The following is a 23,164-nucleotide window of genomic DNA, read 5'->3' as shown; positions in this document are numbered from 1 at the left end:
GATGAATTAATCACTGAGACAGCGAGGTCAGCTTTTGTGTCACATCTTCACAGCTAAAAGTGTGGTTATATGCAGATGTTACAATCTTAACCAATCTAACCACTACTCAGTTACTATGCTGTGTATGAGATGCAGATAATACCTGTGTGAGGGTTAAATCACCGCTCAAAACATTCAACAACAACTAGATACAGTATGAGCAAAATTATGAGTAAAGTTAAAGCGGTATTACTTTGTTATTGTTACATGTTTATAGCAGTCTTATATTAATGCAACACGCCACACTCAACAGCCTGCATCAACACATCTGCACGAATCTGTGTTTAATATCAAACAAGACTCGCATTATATTTAATCTGCTGGACAGTGAGCCTATGTCGAAACTGCTCATTGAGACTAATTGGATAACTGGTGAACATTATCGAAACACACATACCGACATTCAGTGTGAAGGCTGGCACTCCGGAGCGGCTCTTCCTCCACGCAGGTAGCACCGGGCACAAGACAAACTTTGTGAAAGAAAGGATAGTTCCGGGAAATCTCACGTGACGTCGCTTGATTTCCCCGATCCAGTGTGGTTTCACTGGTTGCACAACTTTCAGCCTGCTGAACTGGACAGAATCCAGCTGGTGATACTGATGGCAACAGCTCCCCCTGTTGGACACAAGCACGAAAGCCTACAAGTTAGAGGTGTAGTTGAAAAAGGCAGCAGACAGACATGCTTTTCTTAAACTTAGTTTCCCAGACAGAGAGTTATTCTGAGCATGCTTATCTTAAAGGACACACGTCATGTGTGGTTATTTCTTTTTCATTAACAAGCTCTTACTGGGCAGCTCAGTGGTACACTAAAAACAAAGTAGTTTTAATTAATTTGATTCTGTAAAAAATGTTTAAAAATGTATTTTAAAACTGTAATTACTTTTTTAATTCTGTAAAATGTAAATGAAAAATAATGTGATGATCTGAAGTTTCAGAAACTCATATTTTATGCACAATAGAATAACAGAAATCATATAAAATGTTTCTAATTAGAATATTACAATTTTCAGGTAAAAATAAGGCCATTTTTAGGCAGCAACACATTTCAAAAAGGTTTGGACAGGGTCGTGCTTACTAATGCACAGTATGTCCTCTTCGTATAACAATAGCCTATGAACTTAGATGAGTGACGAAACCTTTCTCCCATTGAAAACACTACATCCAGATGATCAGAATCAACCTTTTGGGATTTACTTACCTGGATGATTGAGCATGCATCAAGACAATAGCCTATGAACATCTGAAAAGAGCGATCAGCTGGACTTTTATGAGAGAATGTCCCGTCCTTGCCTTATATAAGATTCTAGCTGCTTAATTGTTCTGGGTCTTCTTTGTCGTGCTTTTCATGCCATCATATGCCAAATGTTTAGAGTTGTAGAAAGGTCTGGTAGGCCAGTTCAGCAACCACACTCTTCTAATATGAAGCCATGCTGTTGTAATAAAAGTGTGTAGTTTAGCATTGTCTCACTGAAATATGGAAGGCTTTCCCTGAAAAAGACATTATCTGGATGAGACCACTCTAAATGCTCTAAAAGGCATTGACAGTCCAAACCCAATCTCAGAAATGTCTTTGTCAACACCTTGTCAGGTATACACAATTAGCAATTAAACCCAGGCTACACCCAAAGACTTCTGCATTGCCACTGTCAAGAAAGTTAAGGGTTGATGAGGTGTGTGACTTCTAACAGCAACCAGGTTCTGAAATGAAACCTCCTGGTCAGCCTAGGTGGGGCCTTTTTTAATGGGGTTGTCCCTTTGGTTGGGTGGGGTATCTCTGGATGCACCAGTTTCCACCCACAGTCCAAAGACATACATGTTAGGTTAACTGTACAAGAGTGTGTGGTAGCCCTGTGATCGACTGGCAACCTGTCTGTTGCGTAAGATGCCATTTGTGCCAAGACAGCTGGGATAAACGGTTAAGTAAATGCATGGATGTTTGTTTTTTAGCTGAGATTCATTCCACTGGGTGATAGTTTAGAAGCATGGCGACAGAAAATTGAGATTTGTCAACTTTCTCCTGATTTTTTGTTTAAGTGGGTTTTTTTGAGGGGTTTGGTTGTTATTATAGGTGAAGACGACTGATAGAAGGCAAAAAGGTGAGCGCAGTGCAAAGCTGTGACTCAGAAATCTGGAAAGTGGAAATTTGCTAGAAATTTGGGGACATTTGTATCCGTGAAGCCCACGAGGTACATTCTACAATTGTTAATATGTGATCTGTGCATAATGTTATCTTGGATTAGCTGCAGCATGCAGTTGTTCATCACAGATGTTCTCAGATGTATTTGTAAATGTGCAAAAGTTTAGATCAGTGTGCAGTGTTAAATCTTTTCATTGGATTGTTAGATTTTTTTTTTCTCTTTTGGTGATGACACGACATAATAAAATTGATATATTCAGATATGCAACAAGATCCTTGACTTGAAATCGAAAAGTCATTCTGTGGATTTCTCTCTATTAAAGACCTATACTCATGTCCCAATCCATCAAAAAACATAATTGCTGTAAGACCTTCATCATTTCAGCAACTCAGGAAGCTTGGTGGGAAATCAATAAGATCACCAACGACTCATTTAATCCATGTAAACTCACGACAATGTGGATTTCTTAATCAATAAGACCACGTAAAGCAAAGGAATCATTCAAATGTACTGTACCATCTATATGAACTAATATAGAAATATATCACTCAAAAACCCTTCAACAGCATTTTTCAGCTTAATAAAGCATTTAAGAATATTGTACAATTTATATAAAACAATTTTTCATTCACTTCAATTTACTTTTGACTCCACAAGAACTAATGTTGCTCCAAATCGAGACTTTATAAACAAAATATCAGATGAGTTCAAAGTTGTGATTTATTACATACCCCAACTGTCTATAAGTGTTTACCATCAGGAAACCTTTGGCCAGCTACATCAGCAGGTTTTAGATATGTTCTTGATCCAACACAGCTGATTTAAATGGCTAAATGACCTCCTCAACATGTTTTGAAGTTCTGCAGAGGGCTGAAAATGAACTAATCATTTGATTCAGGTGTGTTAACCCAGGGTGAGATCTAAAACATGCAGGACACCCCCAAGGCCTGGAGTTCGACACCCCTGCTTTAGGAGGAAGAATATGAGTACTTCTTCAATCTCCACTGTGACGTCAGAAACACTGTGAGATATCAGATTCACTGATTCTCTTTTCATCGCATATTAAATCTAGGCAATACATTTCTGCAAACTTAAAAGCTGTCAGTGACTCATTCTTTCCTCATGTAGTGGCGAATGGAAAATATAAAGCAACCATCTGCTTCAGTGTTGACACAATTCACAGGTCAACAGTATAAGTCAACAATAAAAATGTTTAATGCACTTCTAGAAATGAATGGAAGTGATGATGATTAATGTTTGATCAGACACGCCAAATCACTCAAAGCTAAACCTGAGATAAGAATTAATTTACATTTAATTCCTTCTTGCTGCCCCAAATATTTTCAGCTTAAGCTTTCAGAAGAAATCCTTTATGAAACCAGCTTAACTAAACAAATCTACACTAGAGGTTCAGCAGCACTAATAAACTGCTATTTCTTAAAGCAGAACCTGATTTACAAGATAGAAAGCAGTCTGCCACTCCTCATTTCTTTATATTTTTGTTTTATTTCTTTATACCATTGAAATTAGCTTGAAAGTCACTCTCTGGTATGACCACCTTTATTCTTCAACACAGCCTGAACTCTCTTAGGTAAACATCTTGTAATTTCTTTAGGTAGTCTTTGGGAATATGGACACTTCTTGACGCCCATTCAAAGCTCTTCTTTGGCTGACTTTTGTTCTGTTCTCTGTTAAGATCCCATGTTGCTTCAGTGATGTTGAGCTTCAGGGTCTGGGGAGGCCAATCCATGAGTGATAATACTCCGTTGTTTTGTTATCCGTGTCTCTTTTGGATTTTGTTTTGTTTTTTTACTGCATAGGCCTTTTGGGATGATTGTCATGCTGAAAAATGAAGCCAATCAGAAAAGTGTCCAGATGGTATTGCATGGTGGATCAAACTCTGATGGTACATTTGTGTTCATATTTCCATTATTTTTGACAAGAGGTCCAACACCACTGGCTGAAATGAAGCTAGAAATTATTGCAGCGCTTCCACCATGTTTTACAAATGGCTGCAGACACTCACAGCACGCACCACTCTCCTGACCTCCTCCGTAGTTGGATTCATTACTCCATAAGACTTGTTGCCACAGATTTTTTTCAGTACGATTCTTCTGTAATTTGGCATACTCAGCCTTTTCTTCATGTTTCACTTTCTTAAGAAGGACTCCTTGACAGCCACCTTTCCACTGAGATCATTTCTAATGAGGCTTTAATGAGCAGCCATAGTTCTCCAGGCATGTTGATGGATCAGCTGAAGAGCCAGATGCATGTCTCAGGTCCTGTCAGGTCTTTTTTCTTTTTTTCCCCTTGTTTCTTAAAGTCATGACTTTCAAATACTATAGATAGTTTGTGGGTCTCCCACTTCTTTAGTCCTAATCCATTTTCCTTAATATTTTTTTACATAGCATGTCAAGATAAGTTTTTAGCTAACAGCTGTTTGAGAATCACCTCGTTGGTGCAAAAACACAATTTTGTTTTTCAGACTGTGCTATGTTTATTATTTTTGTAGGTCCAACAGATTGATTTGGGAACAAGTTTTGTGACAGGCTGCTAGTAACAAAGTTCCTAAAGAACTTAAAAATTGTTCTTTGCTAATTTGTCTGTTATGTAGATACAACGGTGATTCATCCCTTGACTTATGCTTGAATGAGTTTTATGCTTAAATGATTCATAGGCTAGTGTTAAGTAGAGGTGGCAAAATTACAGATATTCGTACTTAAGTAGAAGTACAGACATTTTTGTTAAAAAAAATACTAGTTAAAAGTATTGATTTCACTTCTTTACTCAAGTAAAAGTGGAAAAAGTACTGGCTTTGAAATGTATTCTAAGTAAGGATGTAAAAAGTAGCTTTTTAGAGGACATTTCTATCAGCTACTTTTGTGCAAAGTGAACAGAACGTTGTGCTATATTAATAGAATAAAATTATATTAATGCATGGGAATCCAAATTTTATTTCACTCTAAATTTTACTTCTAATGAATTGAATCACTTGTGTAGAACATGAGCGGAGAAAAAGAAGGAGAATCTTTAAAAAATAGTTGCCTACATTGTAGAGGGTGACTTTGCTTCCACATCGAAACAGGAAAATGAGTGCAGTCGGGATGATAATCGGGATGAAAATAATCACAGCTCACAGTCTTTTCTATTGTGTGTTCCAGTGGATTTTCATAATGTACAGACTGTGATCAGCTGACCTGTTCTGCTGCTGTTGCTGCTGCTGCTCTGAGGTTTAGTGCTCTAATTCAATAAGATGTAAGCAAACATTTCATGAGTTGTCTTGGTTGATTTCCATCTTATACACTGACAGTATACTGTTCAAACTGTCTTTATAAAGTAATAAATATAAAGTTGAACAAATACATCTAAAAGTTTTTATTATTTAGAGCGCACAAAAAGGTTTTCAGACACTTATGATATCTCAGGCTTTAAAGAGAAATGTGCTCACATGAATAAAAAGTAAAACAATCATAATCCTCTGCATGCTTGTCAAAATAAATATCTGTATACAATTTACAACACAAGAGTCTTAAAAACTTAAATATGTATAAATATTGTCTGATACAAAATATACGAAACAACTGAATATCAGGAATATTGAGACCTGTAAGCGTCAGCATCATATAGCGTTTACATCTAAAATCTTACACAGTTTGATGAATGAGATCCCTCCAAACATCATTCATTCCTTCATGCTGTTTGCTGTGATATCTGCACGACAATGATACGAGGAGGTACTTCACCCGCCAACAATTACTGCTAAAATATCACAAATTACTGTAAGAAAAAGCTTAACAAGGCAGGCTTCTGAAACAATATCTCATTTTCTGATACAACATCGGGTCCTCAATCCTGTACTAAGTAAACTCATCCCAAGCGAGCGCACATCACGTCATGGAGTAGCGTCTTCGTGTAATGTTTCTGTCCCTGAGTGGATTTCAAGACCTGCGGGGCTCAAGTCCATGAGAGAGCTGAGTAAGCATCCTTTGGTTATCGATCACGTTAAGCTGACGAATATAAGTCCAAACGTCAGGGTGGTTCTTGCTTGGCAGTGGTGACTCTGGACCTGATTTCAATGAAAAGATGGGCAGTGTCAGGAAAAAAATGCAAGAAAAATTTGTAAGTTCATCATATAGCAAAATCAGGCAGGAACCTAAAATATTTGTGCTTTTTTTTAAAAAATATTTCTGCTGATTGAGTTCATCTAAGCTGTATGGGCAATCAATATGAAGGGATTAATGGGAAACAGCTGGATAAATGATCAAATATAGATGTTAAAGGTTCAGAGATACCAATATTATACTCCAATTAAACTTCAAAAGATCAATATCACAGCTTGCTGTCAGTCAGTCAAAATGGGTACTTTTCTCAACTCATTGTGAGAATATTGTTTTTTATTTTGGAAATAAGAAATTAAAATTATGGGAAGCTAGTTGCATTGTCAGAATTTCTCCCAATGTGCTTTCTTGGAGCATGGCCTCTTCTATTAGCTCTATTCCAGCTTACAGGTTTATTCTAAGATGTATCTAATAGACATCAAATTAACAGGACATAAAGTCTTTTATTGTTGTTTCTTCATCATACAGTTTTTTGATATTGTGCTTCCAAAATATATTTTGTTTATTTATTTTTTTATGTTTAATTTTATCAAGTGTCCTTTTGTTGTACAGTGCTCCCTCGTTTATCGCAGGAGTTACGTTCCAAAAATAACCCGCCATAGGTGAAATCTGCCAAGTAACTTTATTTTTTACAATTATTATAGATGTTTTAAGGCTGTAAAACCCCTGACTACACACTTTATACACTTTTCTCAGACAGGCATGAACATTTTCACACTTTTCTCTCTTGTTTAAACACTCTCAAAGTTCAAACCTTCGTGGAAAAATAAGTCATTAAAGAATGAAACCAAAGGCACCCCCAGGTTCCTTTGACAGTGCAAAACGTTTCATCGACATTGTTATGTTTGTTGGGGAGAAAACTTACAAACATACAGTACAGCACTTCAGAGTCACACTTCTAGCGATTGAAGATTTATGTAAATTTGACAAGCTGAACGCATTCTGTACTGTACAGGAGACACGGCACGAGATTGACTGACAATGGTCTACAGCCAATCAGGACGCTGTAAAAAAAAATAAATAAATTAAAAAAAAAATGGAAAATTGCACCCAAGAAAATCTGAGAAACAGCGAGGCCACGAAAGGTGAACCGCGTTATAGCAAGGGACCACTGTATTAAGTGTGACATATGTGAAATTAGTACATTTGAAAAAAAACCAACTTACTGAATCTCTGGCTTCTACAGTATCTCACTATTTTCACCGTGTTAGCTATCATCCGCTGCAAGACAAAAAGCAATGATCAGCAACAAATATCGCCAATTAGCTGAGAAGAACAAAAAAGATTCACACCAACTCATGGACAATAATCTGCACAGCAGAGCCTCACCATTTTCTCAAAATTGACCAAACTGTCGATAAATGTTTTGTTGCCCTCATGAGTAAATGTCATGTCTAGAAAAAACAAAAGGACCAATTGGAAAGTGTTAAAGCTGTTGAAGCAATTCAGCAGGGAAACAATTGTGGTCTACAGGCCAAAATGATAAACTGTCATCCAATAAATTGGCCTAACCTTTGATCAGCAGCGGCATGAAAGGAATGATGGGAGGTTCCAGTTTGGCTACTGTTAGCCGGTATGCCCTGTGGTTCCTGGACGGATCCTGTGGAGACAGTTATGCTGTGGATCAATCACAGTCTGGACACTAACCTCATATTTTACTCTGATCAGGTGGCTCATCTTAAATTTTGACTTTGGAGCTTACCATCAAGTTTTCAAATTCCACATAAAACTTCTTGAATTTACTGGGAAGTTTCTGCGAACAAAAACACCAGACAAAAGTTTGCTTGCAGTTAAGTAATTAATAGTTTTCCAAAGACAGACAATGCACAAATACACACCTCCCAGGTCTGACTCAGTCTGCAAACAGCTGGGTTACTTAGGCCCATGATGATAGCAAAGAAGGCATTCAGATTTCTGTACTCCTTGCAGCTTTAACAGGAAACATGAAATTAGTGTGGCAAATAAACCAAACTACAAACTGAACTATAACAAGAAATCCACATACTGGGCAGCAATCTTGATAAACTTCTTAAGGAGCTGTACTCGCTTGCTCAGCTGAGGACACAAACACATCTCAGTGATCACCCAAAACTGAATTTCATTGAACCTCCTCAGGAACAGGTCCAGGTTCACAGTGGTTTTCTTCACATATTGTCTCCCAAATGTGTGATAGATGAGTTCAAGCTGCAAGATGCAGAAGAAAAACAACTGATTTTCATGTAAAATAAGCAAGTAAAGTAACTGAATATTTCATGTCAATAAATAAAAGAAGTAAAAGAAAGATTAGCTCTTCTAATCAGACTCAGTTGCTGTTGAATACCTCATGCACACAGTGGAAAAGTTCCCAGTCATAGGAAGTCATGTGGTAAGCCACGTCCTTAGAGCTCATTAACTCAAAGCTGGCCAGTGATCCTGTAGAGGGACCCTCCTGCTCAGGTAAAGGGGTCTGCAAAGCATGAAAAACACATTACATTTATAAAACAGAGACTGAAAACTGAATTAGGTAACTACTGTCATTTCTATCAATTTGATGCCAACTGGTTGGGAGTGTAGAAGAGTTCATAAACATGACGTGTTGGGTGATATTGATATAGTGTACAGCTGGGGTTGGAGCTGCAGCTGATCTACATGTTAATATGGGAGTTGCTCATGTAAATGTAATTTGAAACACACCAAAGAATCCAACTGGTCCCTCCGACACACAAACAGCCGTCCATTAATGCTGAGTGTGGAGAACACCGACACATCATTGGGCTTAAAGATGGTTTTCTCTGTAAAAGGAAGACCATAACACACAAAGGTTAAAAAAATGAATGGAAAACATCCATTTGTCTACCGTTTTCACTCAGACTCAAAAATAATAATTTTAGACTAGGCATGCAGGTGCCCAGTGCCCTATTTAGTTGTTACCTTTTTCTACTTTTAGCATGAGGATGAGATTTTCTTGACATTTTCCACACCTTATGTGATCCCAAAACATTTCCTCCAATTCTTTTTTAAACATTTGTCTAAATAATGAAAGAATTAATACCATCAGAATTAACTGGCATGTATAAACTACAGAAATCAAATAGTATTTTCTGTGCAAACATGTTACCATGCTGACATTAGATATTTGCTGCAGTGTGTAGTATCAAACAACCACAATAACCTGTCTTTGTCTGCATATGCTTTTTAAAAAAAAAAAAAAAAATATCCAGGTGATTAAAGCCTCAGTTTTGCTGTAGTGTATTTGATAACATAACATACTACAAAATACTTTTAGAAAACACTGCATACATTTGGACCCTTGACCATCCTTTAGTTAAAGTGCAATAGGGTTAGACTGCTGTGGACTTTGCATGATGCACTGAGGATTTCTTTTTCATGCACTACTCTGCATATGTTTATAGACCACAATTTCATTTAAAGGTCCAAGCCAACATTAGTAATTATTATATTAAATTATGGCTGTGTTCTAGTGTCCATTCTTCCTGAATCCCTCTCCTCTTTTTCCTCTCACCCTCACCTGGTCATAATAGATGGCTGCCCCTCCCTGAGGCTGCATCTGCTAGAGGTCTCTTGCTGTTAAAAGGACGTTTTTCTTCCCCACCGTTGCCAAACGCTCTTCTTTCTAATATTCTAGGGACTTTACCTTACAGTGTAACTATTGTTGCAAATTGGCACTACTAATTTGAATTGAAGTCACGCTTTGAAACTTTGGGAACAGATGGCATGAGCATGAATTGAGGCTGCGGTTTGGGGAAGGCCTCAGACAGGACTGTAAGCAGGTTCTTATGAGAGGTGAATGAACTGAAAAAGGGAGAGAGCGTGAAGCATGGAAACGAGAACAGCTTGTAGTACCGGCCCTCTCTATATTACAAATAGACAAAGAACCGGAAGGTGCATGTATGAGGTGTGCTCCTGGTCCTGAAATTCAGATAAATTATGCTTATTTATTTATTTGTTTTTATATATCTAGACACAATATTTCATGAAGTGTTATCCAAATGCATTACCAATAAGAGACTAACATCATACTTGCTAGCTTACTTGGTTAAAACACCTTTAAACACTCTGGCAGCAGCAATAGCCTGCAGACATGTTCCTACAAACTTAACAAACCTGATCCCATAAACCTGGCTGTCTTTCTTTGAAAGTCATGCCCAGATTTTTCTTGGCAGAAATATTCAAACTCAACCAGCCTGATTGCAGATCATTAGTGCTGCTTTTAGGTCTCACCAGATGCACTGTTGGGTTTAAGTTTACAGATCAGATGCACAATAATCATTCAAACTCATGACTACAACTTTGTGTATGCACAAAGGACGAAAAGTGCATACACATTCTTTTCATTAGATTTATGAAGCAGCTCTAACACAAAGACTTTTATAAGCGTCAACCTAAAATTTACCACATGTACCTCTTATTTTTTTCTCATCTTCATCCATTTACTAAACAAGGGAAGGTGTGCATTTTGCCTAACCAGAGACACGGCGAAAACAAAACAAAAAAAGGTGTCTTTGGTCTCAGTACTGAACTATCAAAGAGAAGAAAGGCTACTGAAGAATAAGAAAGTAATGCAGGTTGAGCTGTAAAGTTCATACCAAAGGACTCTGGCAGAGGTAAAAATAAACAGACTACAAACAAAAAGAAGCACAAAGCACATCGGTTCAGAGAGAAAAAGCAGATCATTATGCAAGGCTCCAGTGATTTTAGCACCAACACTGGCTACAAATATTATTAATATTAATGACAGGGCTGATACAATTAGATAGTACATTTGCAGTGAGGTTTGTGAATAATAAATAGTTCATTTTAATATAGGTAGGTTTGCTAGGAATAGTCTGTTTTCTTTTATGATAAGTCCTGTCATGTTTTTTAAAATCTTGGCTCACCTTCAAAAAAGTCTGATTTATTCCAAAATTCATCCTTCATAAATATAATTTTATGCGTGGGGAAGAGAATTTTTTAGCAGGCACAGTTTATAAATGAGACCAAAGGAGCTTTTGTATTTCTTTGATATTGTTCTTTTACCAGCCTGAGTGGCCTGGAAGAAAGTTTACTTGATGCCGACCAGTCTCAATGCTCTGCAGGAAAACAACCCCGCAGCACTGTTTTTGACTGCAGAGATGGTATTAATGACATGATGCCTAGTTTCATCCACACATTGTTCGGAATTATTTTTTTAAATCCAGCATTTAGGAATAATAGAGGATGTTGCACTCATGGGTACTTTCAATGCAGCAGAATTTTTCTTGTGTCCTTTGCTGGATCTGTTCCTCGACGACATCTCTCTCTACCTCATAGTTTTATTTTTCATTCTAATACAGTTGTAAGTCCTTTTGTATCTTTACTTTATTATCAGTGGATTCGACACAGTTGCACAGGCACCAGAGATCAACAACTTCAAAACCTGCTTTGCTTTTTCATTGTGGATAACTATGTGTACATTTGTGACTATAAAAATAAATATATCAATTTTAGGATCCAGAAAACTTTCTGGATGCTCTTTATGAGCCTTGTGATAATCCACTCCAAATAAGAGCAGCCTCAGCTTTGTTGACTTGCCACTGGTAAGGAAAGTCCAGGTCAAGTACAGAGGAAGGCAGAGCTGCATTAATACTTTCTGGCAAACACAAATATCAGTACAGTAAAGAGCAGCCACTAGAACCAACAGCTTTCTGTTGAATGTAATGAGGAAAACTGAGCTCAGGTTATTTCTTGGGCCACTTAAAGGCCATTCTTTAGCACCTACTAAAGCAGCCTATTACCGTCCCCAAACTCATAGCAAAAGGTCGCACATCATCCAGAAAGACTTAATACACCACCCGGCTTTAGTTCTACTGTTTGTCATCTCCAATCATTTGACAAGTAACTGCCGTTGCTCTCACCTCCTGCTGAACTGAGGCTGACCAGGAGCAGGTCCTCCGCTGACCCCAGCTTGTCCGCCACAGCACCGATGACCTCCCTGACTGAAGCGGCTACAGGGACCCGGATTGTGGTGTAGGTGTGGTCACAGCAGTAGACTTTGAACAGGACTGAAGGAATGAATCAGAAGAAAAATAAGACTGTAAACAAGAAGGAATGATGGCATGGTAAACTAGCAAGGAAGAGGTAAAGGCAAGATGTCAATGTAATACTCTAGATCTCTAGTTTTATCTCTGTGTGTAGGTGTGTATTTGTTTGTCTTATTGCATGCAAACTCCTTTTAGCAGTTCAGCAGCAGCGGTAAATCTTAGGCCCCTGAAGGCTCTTATCTATGCCACATGTTATGACCCCATTATGTAGCAAACATAATGTAACACGTTTTTTTTTAAATCCAGTTTTTTTACATATAAAAATCTACCACCTCTAATTTTTTCACTTGATTGAGTGTATGAGTTAGCCAACAGCATGGGCATCGCAAACAGAACTTTAGAATGGGCATGTACTAGTCAGATTAATGTGCAAGTGTCAGGAGATAAGAAATGTGGCAGGAAGAAAAAATATCTTCCATAAATGTGTCAGTACTTTACATTTTTCTGTGCATACTGTTTTGGTAGTAAAATAAGTCAGGGGGAGAAAATATACTCATTTATATGTATTAGCCAAAGGCATAACTTTTGAAGGGGAAGCCCGGGCGATGGCTCAGTGCCTAGAAGGTAGGAGAGGCCCACTCAACATGACTATCAAATGCATCTTCTAGATTACAGGCATGCAAATATTTACTGTGTTGCATTAAAGTGGACAAATTACAAGAGTTCCACCATGTTTAAGTCATGGCTGCATGCTGGGACACATAACTTCACATAAGCATCAGTTAGTATGATAGAATTTTCCATCTATGATTTTGCAGCCAATTGAGGGACATTAGTAACATCATCAGCCTAACCAATGCAACCAAGTAATCATTTGTAATTTTTAATCTTTCATTGCCACAAACTGCTCCTTTCTCCATGTGATTGTGGAAAGTAAAAGTGAAAGACTGAAACTGCCATGTTTAATTCTACACAAAATATTTGAAAGGCAAAGAAAAATTTACTGCTACATCTGACAAACATTCTTTACCTGGAAAACTCTGCATGTTGTAATCACTAAATGGCCTTAAAGAGACCAAAACATTTATCCAAATTAGCACAGCTACCACAGAGATAGAGAGAGAGAGACACCCACAACCTCTCACATCCTCATGTACAACCAATTTAAAATCACCAATTAACCTAACAAGCATCTCTTTGGACTGTGGGAGGAAACTGGAGCACCCACACATGCATATTCTGCACAGAAAGGCTCCAGCTGAGCGAGGTGACAGCGCTAATCACTGCACCACTGAGCTGTCCCTAAACAAATTATTTAAATCAGTACAAAGAACAAAAAACAAACTAAGAACAATTTTCAGTGTGTCTTTTGGAGATTGGAGAGATGACCTGAAGAACAAGCGGTACCAAATCATCATACTTTAACAGAAAACATCCTTTATGAGTAGCGAACGTCAGGGTGTTGCAAAATATTGACTATCGCTGTCACTGCATGATAAAGAGTTTGAAATAGATGGCTGAATGTGACAGACAGCAGCCCAGCTATCTATGTTTATGATCACCGGAAAGTGGATGCTCCTCCACAACTCACTTTCATCGTTACTCCTGATGGGCTGACGTTTCTGAAGCTTCTCCTCTCCCATACTGAAATGCCGCAGCAGGACTTTGTGCTGTGTGGGAATTTCAGGTTCACAGTTTAGGTTCACAGACATTTGAAAAAACACGAACTTTAATTTGGAACCAAAAGAGTCAGTCTTATACCTTTTTCTGTGAGGATCTGGCATCTTCAGCACTGAAGAATAAAAAAAAAACAATTGATGAATCTTTAGTTAAGTTTGAACATTATCTAAAGGACATTGCTCCTTTAAATTCTCAGCACTAACCACATACAGCACCTTTCACCCATATCAAAACCTAAAAACAAAAAAACAAAGCGCCGACTTACTTGCGTTTTACAATTCTTTCCAGTTCTGTTAGTTGATCCCTGAGGGCTGGAAAGGCTTTGGCATCATTAGATACTGCCATGAAAAACTCCTGCAAAACACAGCAAGCTCTGAGCGAAACAATGATTCAGAAGAACTAATTAAAACTCATTTTAACATACTTTTACAAAGTTTTTCTTGAGTTTTTCTCAAGCACCACATCACATTAAGTTAGCATATCATCGAGAATCATAATTCCTTTCATTTAATAAGAGTTTTTTTATTCTAATGCTCACATCTATAATAAATGCACATTTAAAATTGCAGATTCAGTGATTTTGATTTTCTGATATGTGTCTGTTTATTTATAGTGAGGAGAGAGTGCAATCAAACTTAGCAGAAGGTGCAAACACCTTGGATAACTGTAAAGGTATGTGTTTACAGTTGTAAATAATTAATATCAGCCGTGAAACAAAAGAGTGGCACTCACACATACATCTGATTTTCTATAAATTTATTAGTTATGGTTAGTGGTGTGGAGCTTTCGCTTTATTAAAACATTTCAAAATCTTATCATTATCAAGAATCAAAGAATCTAAGAGGATTATGAACAATTAATTGTTTTTAAGTAAAGCATATTGATTCGCCACAACATTCTCAGTATTAACTGAGAGGTGAAATGGATAACACTGATCATCTCTTACAACTCTTTCTGCTGGAAAACATTAGGTCTTTCACTCACATATCTCTCCATGGCACGTCCTAACAGCAGCATTTTACCTCAGCAAGATGATCCCACTTCAATAAACTGCCCACGAATGGCTCAAAAAAAATCACAAACCTACACTCCAAATTCCCAACTTTCCAAACTGATTAGGAACACATCTGAAACACTGGAACAAGTCTTGGTCAGAGCTGCAGACGGTTCTGCTGTTGTGACTATTCTATACCTATATCAGTGGTTAGAACAACCTTAAATATGTTTAGGCTGACCTCCAGAAAGACCACTGAGACATCCTCTTCCTGCAGGTGATCCCCATGTACAGCAGCCCAGTGCATCACCAGCCGGATCACCCTGCGCTTGTTGTTAAGCGTGTAGTCTAGCTTCTCCTGTTCAGATCCCTGCGAGGCCTGGGCATGGTAGCTGCACAGCAGTTAAAGATTAAAACAATGTAGCTGCAGCAAAGCAGTGAGCTCTATTTTTTCAGGTTCACAGGAGTGGTAAAGAACATTTAAAAACATTAGGGAACATAATGCTGAAAGGATATTGGGACATCAACACCGGACACAGCTGACTGTTAGGTATGAAGACACAGTGCATGAGCACAAAGTCATCTAAGGCTGAGTCTGTAACAAAAAAAGAAAGACGCTTATGTCAAACACCTGTGTAGCCGGTGAAAGAGAGCATCAAAGAGTGGCATCGGGCCTTGATCCTCGTGGCCCCGTCTGTGTCACCTCTGCCGACGAATGAAAACCATATGTATCCACGCAAGCGAGAGTAATTAGATCAGCCCTGTGATGTGTGGCTAATTATAGGCAAGAACAAACAGGTCAGTGCAGAACAGTCGGCAGAGGACAGAGGAGAGAAACGGAGCCGACGAGGGCGGAGGAGAATATTGCATAGGTGAAAACTCTCCACAATAAATGATCGTCGTATCGACAGCCCGTGTTAGATGGCACTAATTCAACACATGGGATGTGTCATGGTGAGCAGTACCTGACTCTGTGAATTGAGAATCCAATCGCATCATTTCAAGGAGGTGCTCCAAAATCTTCTCCGGCGTCCCAGCCATTACGTTGTATCTGCAGGAAAACAGAATAAAACACACCCTTCACTAATCAAGAAACACTGGCTCTTAATGCTTGATGACACAGCTATGGCCCTCGACTGTTCCTTCAACGTGTGTCTGTGATTGCTTCATTTGATAACAATCCTATTTACAATCAGTGTTCTTGGCCAGCTGAAGATGAAGGGGAGTCTGGGCTAAGTGCCACGAGAAAAGCCGAGGGGAGAAAAGAAAAATGAGGGGGCATCTTCTACGTGAAGGAGAATCAACACAATCCAGCCTCGGTTGTTTTCATTACTTGATAACAGCATGGCAAGAGGGAGCTACACAAGCAACGCCGTGTCTTCCCCACTCATGGGGGAGAACACAGTCTTGACACTCTTACGTTTGAGGAGTGGAGTTGATTAGAGGGCGACCCTGAACAAGTAATTGTGACTTGCCAGGTCTTCTTTTCCCCCTAGGAGCAAGGCCATCATAACCATTAATATGTCTCTCTAGCAACTGTGCTGCAGTGACAGATGCCTCTATTAAGATAATGCTTGTTGGCTGCAGCTCACAGGATTGCTGTGTGTGTGCTGCCTGCATGTTATCTGCTGGTCACACTGACTGTTAGCGTCCAGCATTTTTCCTATTGTTCACAAATGTAATCACAAACTCAAAAGTGACCATGAAAGTATCACTCGTGCAGAAACCTGGGACAGTCGTGTGATTGAACAAATATATTTTTTAAAAGTTCATACTTACTACTTCAAAGAAAAAGGATGGCTGAAACAATTTTAAATAGTTTTAAGTATCAACTTTTCTTTGCTGTTAAATAAAAGCAGCAACTTAATTTATATTGTAACGTGAAGAAAGTTAAGGATACAAGTTTAACAGACAACTGCCAGAAAGTGCAGCTCTGCATTATACATGCATTAGTGGTGGGCACATTTACTTGTAATGGGAAGAAGAGGATCCCTGGACAGATGTTCGACCGCTGCTGAGGCTCTTCTCTAACACCAGAACGTCCTGACCGTGCTCCTTCAATCGCACAGTGTTGGCTTCCACATCCTTCATACAAACAAACACAAACACAATAATGCATTTACTATGCCTACCACTGACCTATGAAAATGTTGTTTCAGTTTATAAAGTCATGTGACCTGATCGACCCAGGTCACCTGCCACAGGTCACATTTAAACAGCGTTAAACAGTAGAAATGTGTTTGCCAGTACATAATCAGCTACCTGAAAATGTTCTTCTTTAGAAATTTAAAACAGCAGTTATTATATGATATTTTAAATTTTTATACATATTTGGATATTTTACTATAAATATATGCTTTTTAATTAATTTTTTTTCTTATTATTATTCTTACTATCCATTCCCTATTTTATTCATTTCATATACAGAACCATCATTGCACTATTTTGAGCCATGCAATAAGCATGCATAACTATCTATAATAACAGATACTGTATTTCTGGCTAAATTTCAGTACAATTTTTTTTTAATTGGTTGTGTATAAGCATTTTTAATTGCATGTTTAATACATTTAATGTGGTCCAAAGAAGCAAATGCAGCCTAAATATGATATTCTGTAAATCAATCACATGTTTAATCACTTTAATAAAAATTGTTATAAAAACATGTGATGTCACTCAGTTTTCCAACACTACTACAGCATTATCAGATGGTTGGAAAATCAGTCACTACATGTGTAATTTCAACACATTTAGATCTGCTGGACCATCACTATGTAGTTAATCTAAAAAAAAATCTCCTATATTCTATTTCAAGCAGGAAATCTATGACGGTGTCAGAGCTCCCAGATGTTAGCTTCCACAACGCAAGTTTACATCCACACCTAATTAACCTCAAATCAGTAAAAGAGGTCATTATCAACATATTTCATATTTAGTGGGATGATTGAGCTAGTGGGTGCAAGGGACTGGAATACAATCACAAAAGATGCATTAAATAACTTTTATGGATGCATTACTACATTTTTGCCAACAGAGGGTGTTGGTGCTTTTTCATTGTTAATGAGACGGCTTTAAACAGACACTAACCCTCAAAATCCTGTTAAAGTCCTCCTTGTCGACTCTCAGGAAATGACAGTTGTCCTCTCGCAGGACAATGGAGGCGGCACGGGGGGCGTCGTTGACAAGAGCCAGCTTCCCAAAGTCGTCTCCTTCATGAAGAGTGCAAACAACACCCTGTCCAGGACAGCATACTGATCAGTTACTGGGTGACGAATCAACGTCCCGGTCAGAGCAGTATAATCAGTTTGATGTCTCTAGAAGTCACATGATTTCATGGGGAAAAATACCTACTTTTCCATAGATGACAACATTGACTGAGCCCTTTAAAATGATGTACCAGGATGTGCCCTCCTCGCCCTGATTGAACACTAAGGGAGAGAAGATTTGATTTCATATAGGCTGTCCTTGTTGAATTAATACTGATTGTGTGCTGAGCAAATTCAATCATTAATCAGCATTAACAATGCATCTATTACACATTACTCATTTTATCAGATTACTTACATACTGTTCCTGCCTTTGCATGGGACTCAAAGATCAGCACACCGGCCAGCTCTCTCTTTACCTGCACAAGCAGATCAGGAGGATCAACATTAACAGAAAGCAGCCAAAATAACAGTAAAGGCATGCTGTATGTGTGCAAAGCTTAATATTCCTGCTAGTCAATGCAGCACAGGTGTTTAAAAGATTCCTTTAAAACTGAATGTGAGTGAAATGCACAGCAGTCCTCACATCACATATCTTGTTTTTTGGTTAGACTGAATCCGAGCAGCAAGACAAATGGATGATTTTAGTTGTAGAATAATCCCCCCCGAAGCTATGCGGTACATATTCGTTGCCTTGCTTATCCGGCGTGTATGTCAAAGTGTTCTTGGACAGGATCAGTGAGTAAGTGTTTAATAGATAAAGCAAGTTTTCATGTTTGCATCATTTTTCTTCACAAAAGGTCTAATGAGCCAAATATGATGTTTTTCACCAGGAGAAAGACGTAATTTCAATCTGTGTATTAAGAGAAGGAATAATATGGTCACATAATGCAGGTAAACTGTACTCACAGTGGTGGAGAGGTGTGACAAGGCCTTAATATGAAGCAACTCCTCATAAATGATCTCCAAATCATCTGCTGTCCTTTCAGATGGACTAAAAGACAGAAGATGAAAGAAGTCATGAAACAATCACCCTTTTTATTCCTTTACTGATTTCTGCTTCAGATTCTTACGGTTTTCTCAGGATCATCCTCAGATGGGCATCAGGCCCGATCTGCGAGAGAAGCAGCAAGGTATCCTGTAGCTCCTCTTGGCTCTCCCTTCTTTCGTCTTCAGTGGGGAAACTGGCATCCTCCTGTTCATCGTCCAGAAAGCGGTAAAAAAGGTACTTGTCCTGGAAGCTCAGCTCCTGGTCCACTGCATCACAGAAACACAGTACAGACAGCGGGCATTCAATTTAAAATCACTGGATCGCGCGCTGCACACGTGCAGACAAACATCACGGAGAGCCTCACCGTGGTTGAGAACACCTTCTTCCAGCAGCACCTGCCACATGCCTACAGCCTGAACGCGAGAGTGGACGCATGAGCTCTGCTGCAATTGCCAGTCAACCAGTTCTGTCCCCACACAGCACCGCCTAGGAAAGACAGATGCCTATATGAGCTCCTGCAAGCCTGTACGAAAGATCACTTTGATTTTCTGTTCGTTCTGTGTTTTATGAACTGATTTCCTTTTTCATGATTTTCTGCTCTTATATTTTATTCTCTTGAAGTGCAAACAGGGCTTTGCTATAAAAGAGCTTTTATATTCAGCCGCTGTCTACAGCTTGTACTGAAAGATGTGGTAAATAAAACTGAATATTATGTGAATACATTTAATGTCTTCATAACAAACAAAATTATGAAGATTTATTAAAATAAATATAACTGATGATTGACAACAAACTATAAACGCAAAACTAGGACATGGTGAACCTTTACATTTATGCATCAGGCAAACACAGTGCAACATTATCATTTCTTTGAATCCACTAATGATATATACTCACCTTTTAGCTTTGAAGAGATATATCTGGTTCTTTTAATATTTAATGCTCCTCTATTTTCACTGGATAAATCTACCTGGCTGCCATTTACTCTGAAGCAGTAGAAGCAAAAAGTGTGTTTACTGCCCTTTTTGCACCTGTCAGTCCAAAATAAGCTCCAGAACATGTGGTGGAGCCTATCCTAGCTGTTACTGAGGGGAGAGGCAGGTTGGCAGTCTATCATGGGGCTAACACAGAGAGAAAAACAACTATTCACACTCACTCTCCCACCTATGGGCTATTTAGTATCACCAAAATAACTGTGGGACTGTGGGAGGAAGCTCGAGTACCCGGAGAGAACCCATGGCCACCCACTGGCTGGGTTTTCATCTATGCTCCTCTGGTTACAATGCAGATTAGAGTTTCGAGATTCTACCATAAAGTGTTTTCACACCTGCACAACAACCCTGATCTTTTCTGGACATTACCTGGTGAGGCTCCTCAGTCCAATAGCTGTCAGCTCTACTCAGGCACAACACCATACTAAACCATCTGACATTGGCCAAAGTTCATCCCACACATCCCAGTTTTTGATGTTGGATACTCTTATAAATCCTTAATGTTCTTCAACTGCTTTTTTTGCTTTTACAGAGTGATAAAAATAGAAAAAAAATTAATAAATACACTTTGCTTGAGTGTTTCCATTAAAAGAAAAGGGTGCCAAATGAAGCTTATGCATAAGTTCAATAAGGGGTCTCACATTTTTCTGTTCCCAGGTGTTGCCAGCTAAATCTAAGCTTCACATCACTTCCACTTTCCCATGTTGTCAAGCTGTTTGTGACATCACTGGTCTAGTCCAATCATCTTTCTCTCGGCCTTCTTCAGGCTAATTCACACTGCGTACTTTAAATCTTCTGTCATTCTTCTTTGCAGAACCCAAGCTCAACCCAGTTCCTCCACATCACGCCTCTCATCACTCAGGCTCAGTTCTTCATCTCCACCACCACCATCTAGACTGCGGGGGGTCCTGCTCTATTCCCTATCACCGCTGGGCTTGTGTTGAAGTCTAACCACCAAATACCTCTATCTAAATTCTCTGCATCAATAAATCATGTTCATTTCTGTCTAACGATCTCTCTTTATTGAACTAACCTGTACGTCTTCAAATGGTACTTCCTGTCTCTGATCATGTGAGGCGCCCTGCAGAGGATGGCGTTCCGGAGAATCTGCCCTGCATGGAGGATCTTCTCAGAGGGGACCTGCCCGGTAGAATTTCAGTTAAATCTCAGCACACTGTGGAGTCTGACTGAGTGCAGTGATTGTGTTTACTACCTGAGAAAAGCATTTAGGGTGGGGTTTGGCTGGACTTTCAATGAATGACTTCTGCAAAATAAAGTGAAACATAAAAAAAAAAAAAATGAGAGGAGGTGAAATAAAATGTCTCATGCATGACACTAAAACTCAGGATCTACTGATGGCATCACTGAGGGTTCGCCGAAGAACAAAAAAGTCCAGTAATTTGCAATAAAAGACATCGGGGAAGAAACAATGTGTCAGAGAGACAAGTCCGGTCTGATGTTTTTCCTCTCACTGTGGGGCCACAGGATGTCATCCTCGCTGCTACTGCATGACTCACATCTGACATTATGATTTTATTGCATTCAAATTTGATTTTTATTTCTTTCCATACTGTTCCGTTAGCAGAGTCTTGACTGATGCATTTAGTTGCTTTAATGGGACACAGATACTGTGAATTACAGTATGGGAGTGCTTTTGTTGTTGTTGTTGTTGTTTTTGATTTTTCCAGCTGAGGATGGCCATGGGGTGGGCTGCAGGACTTTGACATTTAAAATGCATTCTGAATGCTTCAGAGAGCAGTGCAAGTCATGCATTTATGTGAAAGCTGTAAAGCCTCATCATTTATTTACAAGACATTAGACCACTCAGTTGCCAAAGAAACTGGGCTTATTTATATATGTTAAAGTAAATTAATTCTGTCTTTGTTGGTTACATAACAAGAATGCACACTTTCAGTTTCTCTTTTTATGTAAGAGGACGATTGTGATGTGGCTAAACTCCATAAGTGAACAACGCACGTAGCTCCATAAATCTGCTGTAGTGCAGCGTTATCAACTCAGTGGTCAGGAAATGACAGCAGGAGAGGGGACAGGAACTGTTCTGGATGGAGACGAGAAATCCAGTCACTGTGTTTATATTTAGACCAACTTTAAACAAACTTCACATTCCACACTTATTTCTGTGCCCTACTGAGGAGGTGAGCAACAGTACAGGATGCTCTTGCGGCCTCATAAAATGAAAAGGTTTCATACTAAATAGAGACAGAGGAATTACCTTATTCAGAGGTTTGGAGACAACAAACGAGTTGTTGCTTATGTTCTCTTTGTCAGGCAGCCCTGGTGGGAAAAAAACAGAGGATGTATGTTAAAATAGTCATGAAGGATCTGTAAAGATCCTGTAAAGCTGGAGAGAAAAAAAGACTTTATAATCACTGAAATGTCTGCTAAAGTTATAATTAAAACACACACACAAGAAGCTTTACAGGGGAATCGAATTTACTATAACAAAAATCAATTAAACCTTGAAAACACTTTTTATGCAAAACAACAAAAAAAAGTTAAAAATACTGTACATGTTCTGTTAGGATTATTTAATTAAAAATTGTATCCTGAATATCCAATGGTGTCTGTGAAGGTTCTCAGGTGGAGGTGACTGAGGTGAAACGTCTTCAAGCAACTTAAAGAAGTCCAGACACTTTTCTTTCCAAGCTCCTTAGAATATTCAATGGTCATTTTTTTATGCTGAATAATTAGGTTCCTCCATAGACTCTGTAGAATAACTGTCAGTGGTTTGAATGTCAAACCATGTTGGCCTGCATTACTTTACTTTCTTTATACTATTTCTTTTTGTTGGACCACCCTGACTTCAGAAGTGCCTTAATTCTTCATGGCATACATTCAACAAGGTGCTGATTTTGGCTCATATTGACACGATAGCGTCACACAGTTGCTGCAGATTTCTCGGCTGCACATCTTTGATGTGACTCTCCCCAGGCCGTTCAAGTGCAGTGAACTCAAGAAACCAGTTTGAGCTTCGACACGTGACGTG

The 23,164-nt window shown here is 38.7% G+C and overlaps 2 protein-coding genes across 5 annotated transcripts in view; both read right to left on the bottom strand.

Annotated features, from left to right (window-relative positions):
• Positions 1-2,982, bottom strand: part of zak (sterile alpha motif and leucine zipper containing kinase AZK) — a 29,505-nt gene extending 26,523 nt beyond the window's left edge. Inside the window, exons 1-2 of the mRNA XM_031743177.2 lie at positions 2,909-2,982; positions 437-654 (exon numbers count right to left, since the gene is read on the bottom strand). The gene's annotated coding sequence lies outside the window, so the exon portion shown is untranslated. The remainder of the gene's footprint in view (positions 1-436; positions 655-2,908) is intronic.
• A 2,572-nt stretch (positions 2,983-5,554) lies between these two features.
• rapgef4a (Rap guanine nucleotide exchange factor 4a) overlaps positions 5,555-23,164 on the bottom strand; it is a 40,745-nt gene continuing 23,135 nt past the window's right edge. For all 4 annotated transcript variants that reach the window (XM_031743184.2, XM_039600562.1, XM_039600563.1 and 1 more), the window contains 26 exons: positions 22,391-22,452; positions 21,371-21,421; positions 21,191-21,297; positions 19,530-19,651; positions 19,248-19,431; positions 19,084-19,168; positions 18,533-18,593; positions 18,320-18,396; positions 18,056-18,202; positions 16,938-17,053; positions 15,934-16,019; positions 15,485-15,563; positions 15,210-15,360; positions 14,240-14,328; positions 14,056-14,086; positions 13,886-13,964; positions 12,169-12,315; positions 8,969-9,066; positions 8,616-8,741; positions 8,301-8,479; positions 8,134-8,224; positions 7,998-8,048; positions 7,808-7,895; positions 7,625-7,689; positions 7,462-7,516; positions 5,555-6,243 (listed from right to left, as the gene is read on the bottom strand). In XM_031743184.2, the coding sequence (XP_031599044.1) occupies positions 6,116-6,243; positions 7,462-7,516; positions 7,625-7,689; positions 7,808-7,895; positions 7,998-8,048; positions 8,134-8,224; positions 8,301-8,479; positions 8,616-8,741; positions 8,969-9,066; positions 12,169-12,315; positions 13,886-13,964; positions 14,056-14,086; positions 14,240-14,328; positions 15,210-15,360; positions 15,485-15,563; positions 15,934-16,019; positions 16,938-17,053; positions 18,056-18,202; positions 18,320-18,396; positions 18,533-18,593; positions 19,084-19,168; positions 19,248-19,431; positions 19,530-19,651; positions 21,191-21,297; positions 21,371-21,421; positions 22,391-22,452 (2,555 nt within the window). In that variant the 3' untranslated portion in view covers positions 5,555-6,115. The remainder of the gene's footprint in view (positions 6,244-7,461; positions 7,517-7,624; positions 7,690-7,807; positions 7,896-7,997; positions 8,049-8,133; positions 8,225-8,300; positions 8,480-8,615; positions 8,742-8,968; positions 9,067-12,168; positions 12,316-13,885; positions 13,965-14,055; positions 14,087-14,239; positions 14,329-15,209; positions 15,361-15,484; positions 15,564-15,933; positions 16,020-16,937; positions 17,054-18,055; positions 18,203-18,319; positions 18,397-18,532; positions 18,594-19,083; positions 19,169-19,247; positions 19,432-19,529; positions 19,652-21,190; positions 21,298-21,370; positions 21,422-22,390; positions 22,453-23,164) is intronic.

Source organism: Oreochromis aureus, linkage group 16 (genome assembly GCF_013358895.1).
Source record: "Oreochromis aureus strain Israel breed Guangdong linkage group 16, ZZ_aureus, whole genome shotgun sequence".
Lineage (NCBI taxonomy): Eukaryota > Metazoa > Chordata > Actinopteri > Cichliformes > Cichlidae > Oreochromis > Oreochromis aureus.
The sequence above is the reverse complement of the archived record's forward strand: the minus strand, read 5'-3'. Positions and strand labels throughout refer to the sequence as shown.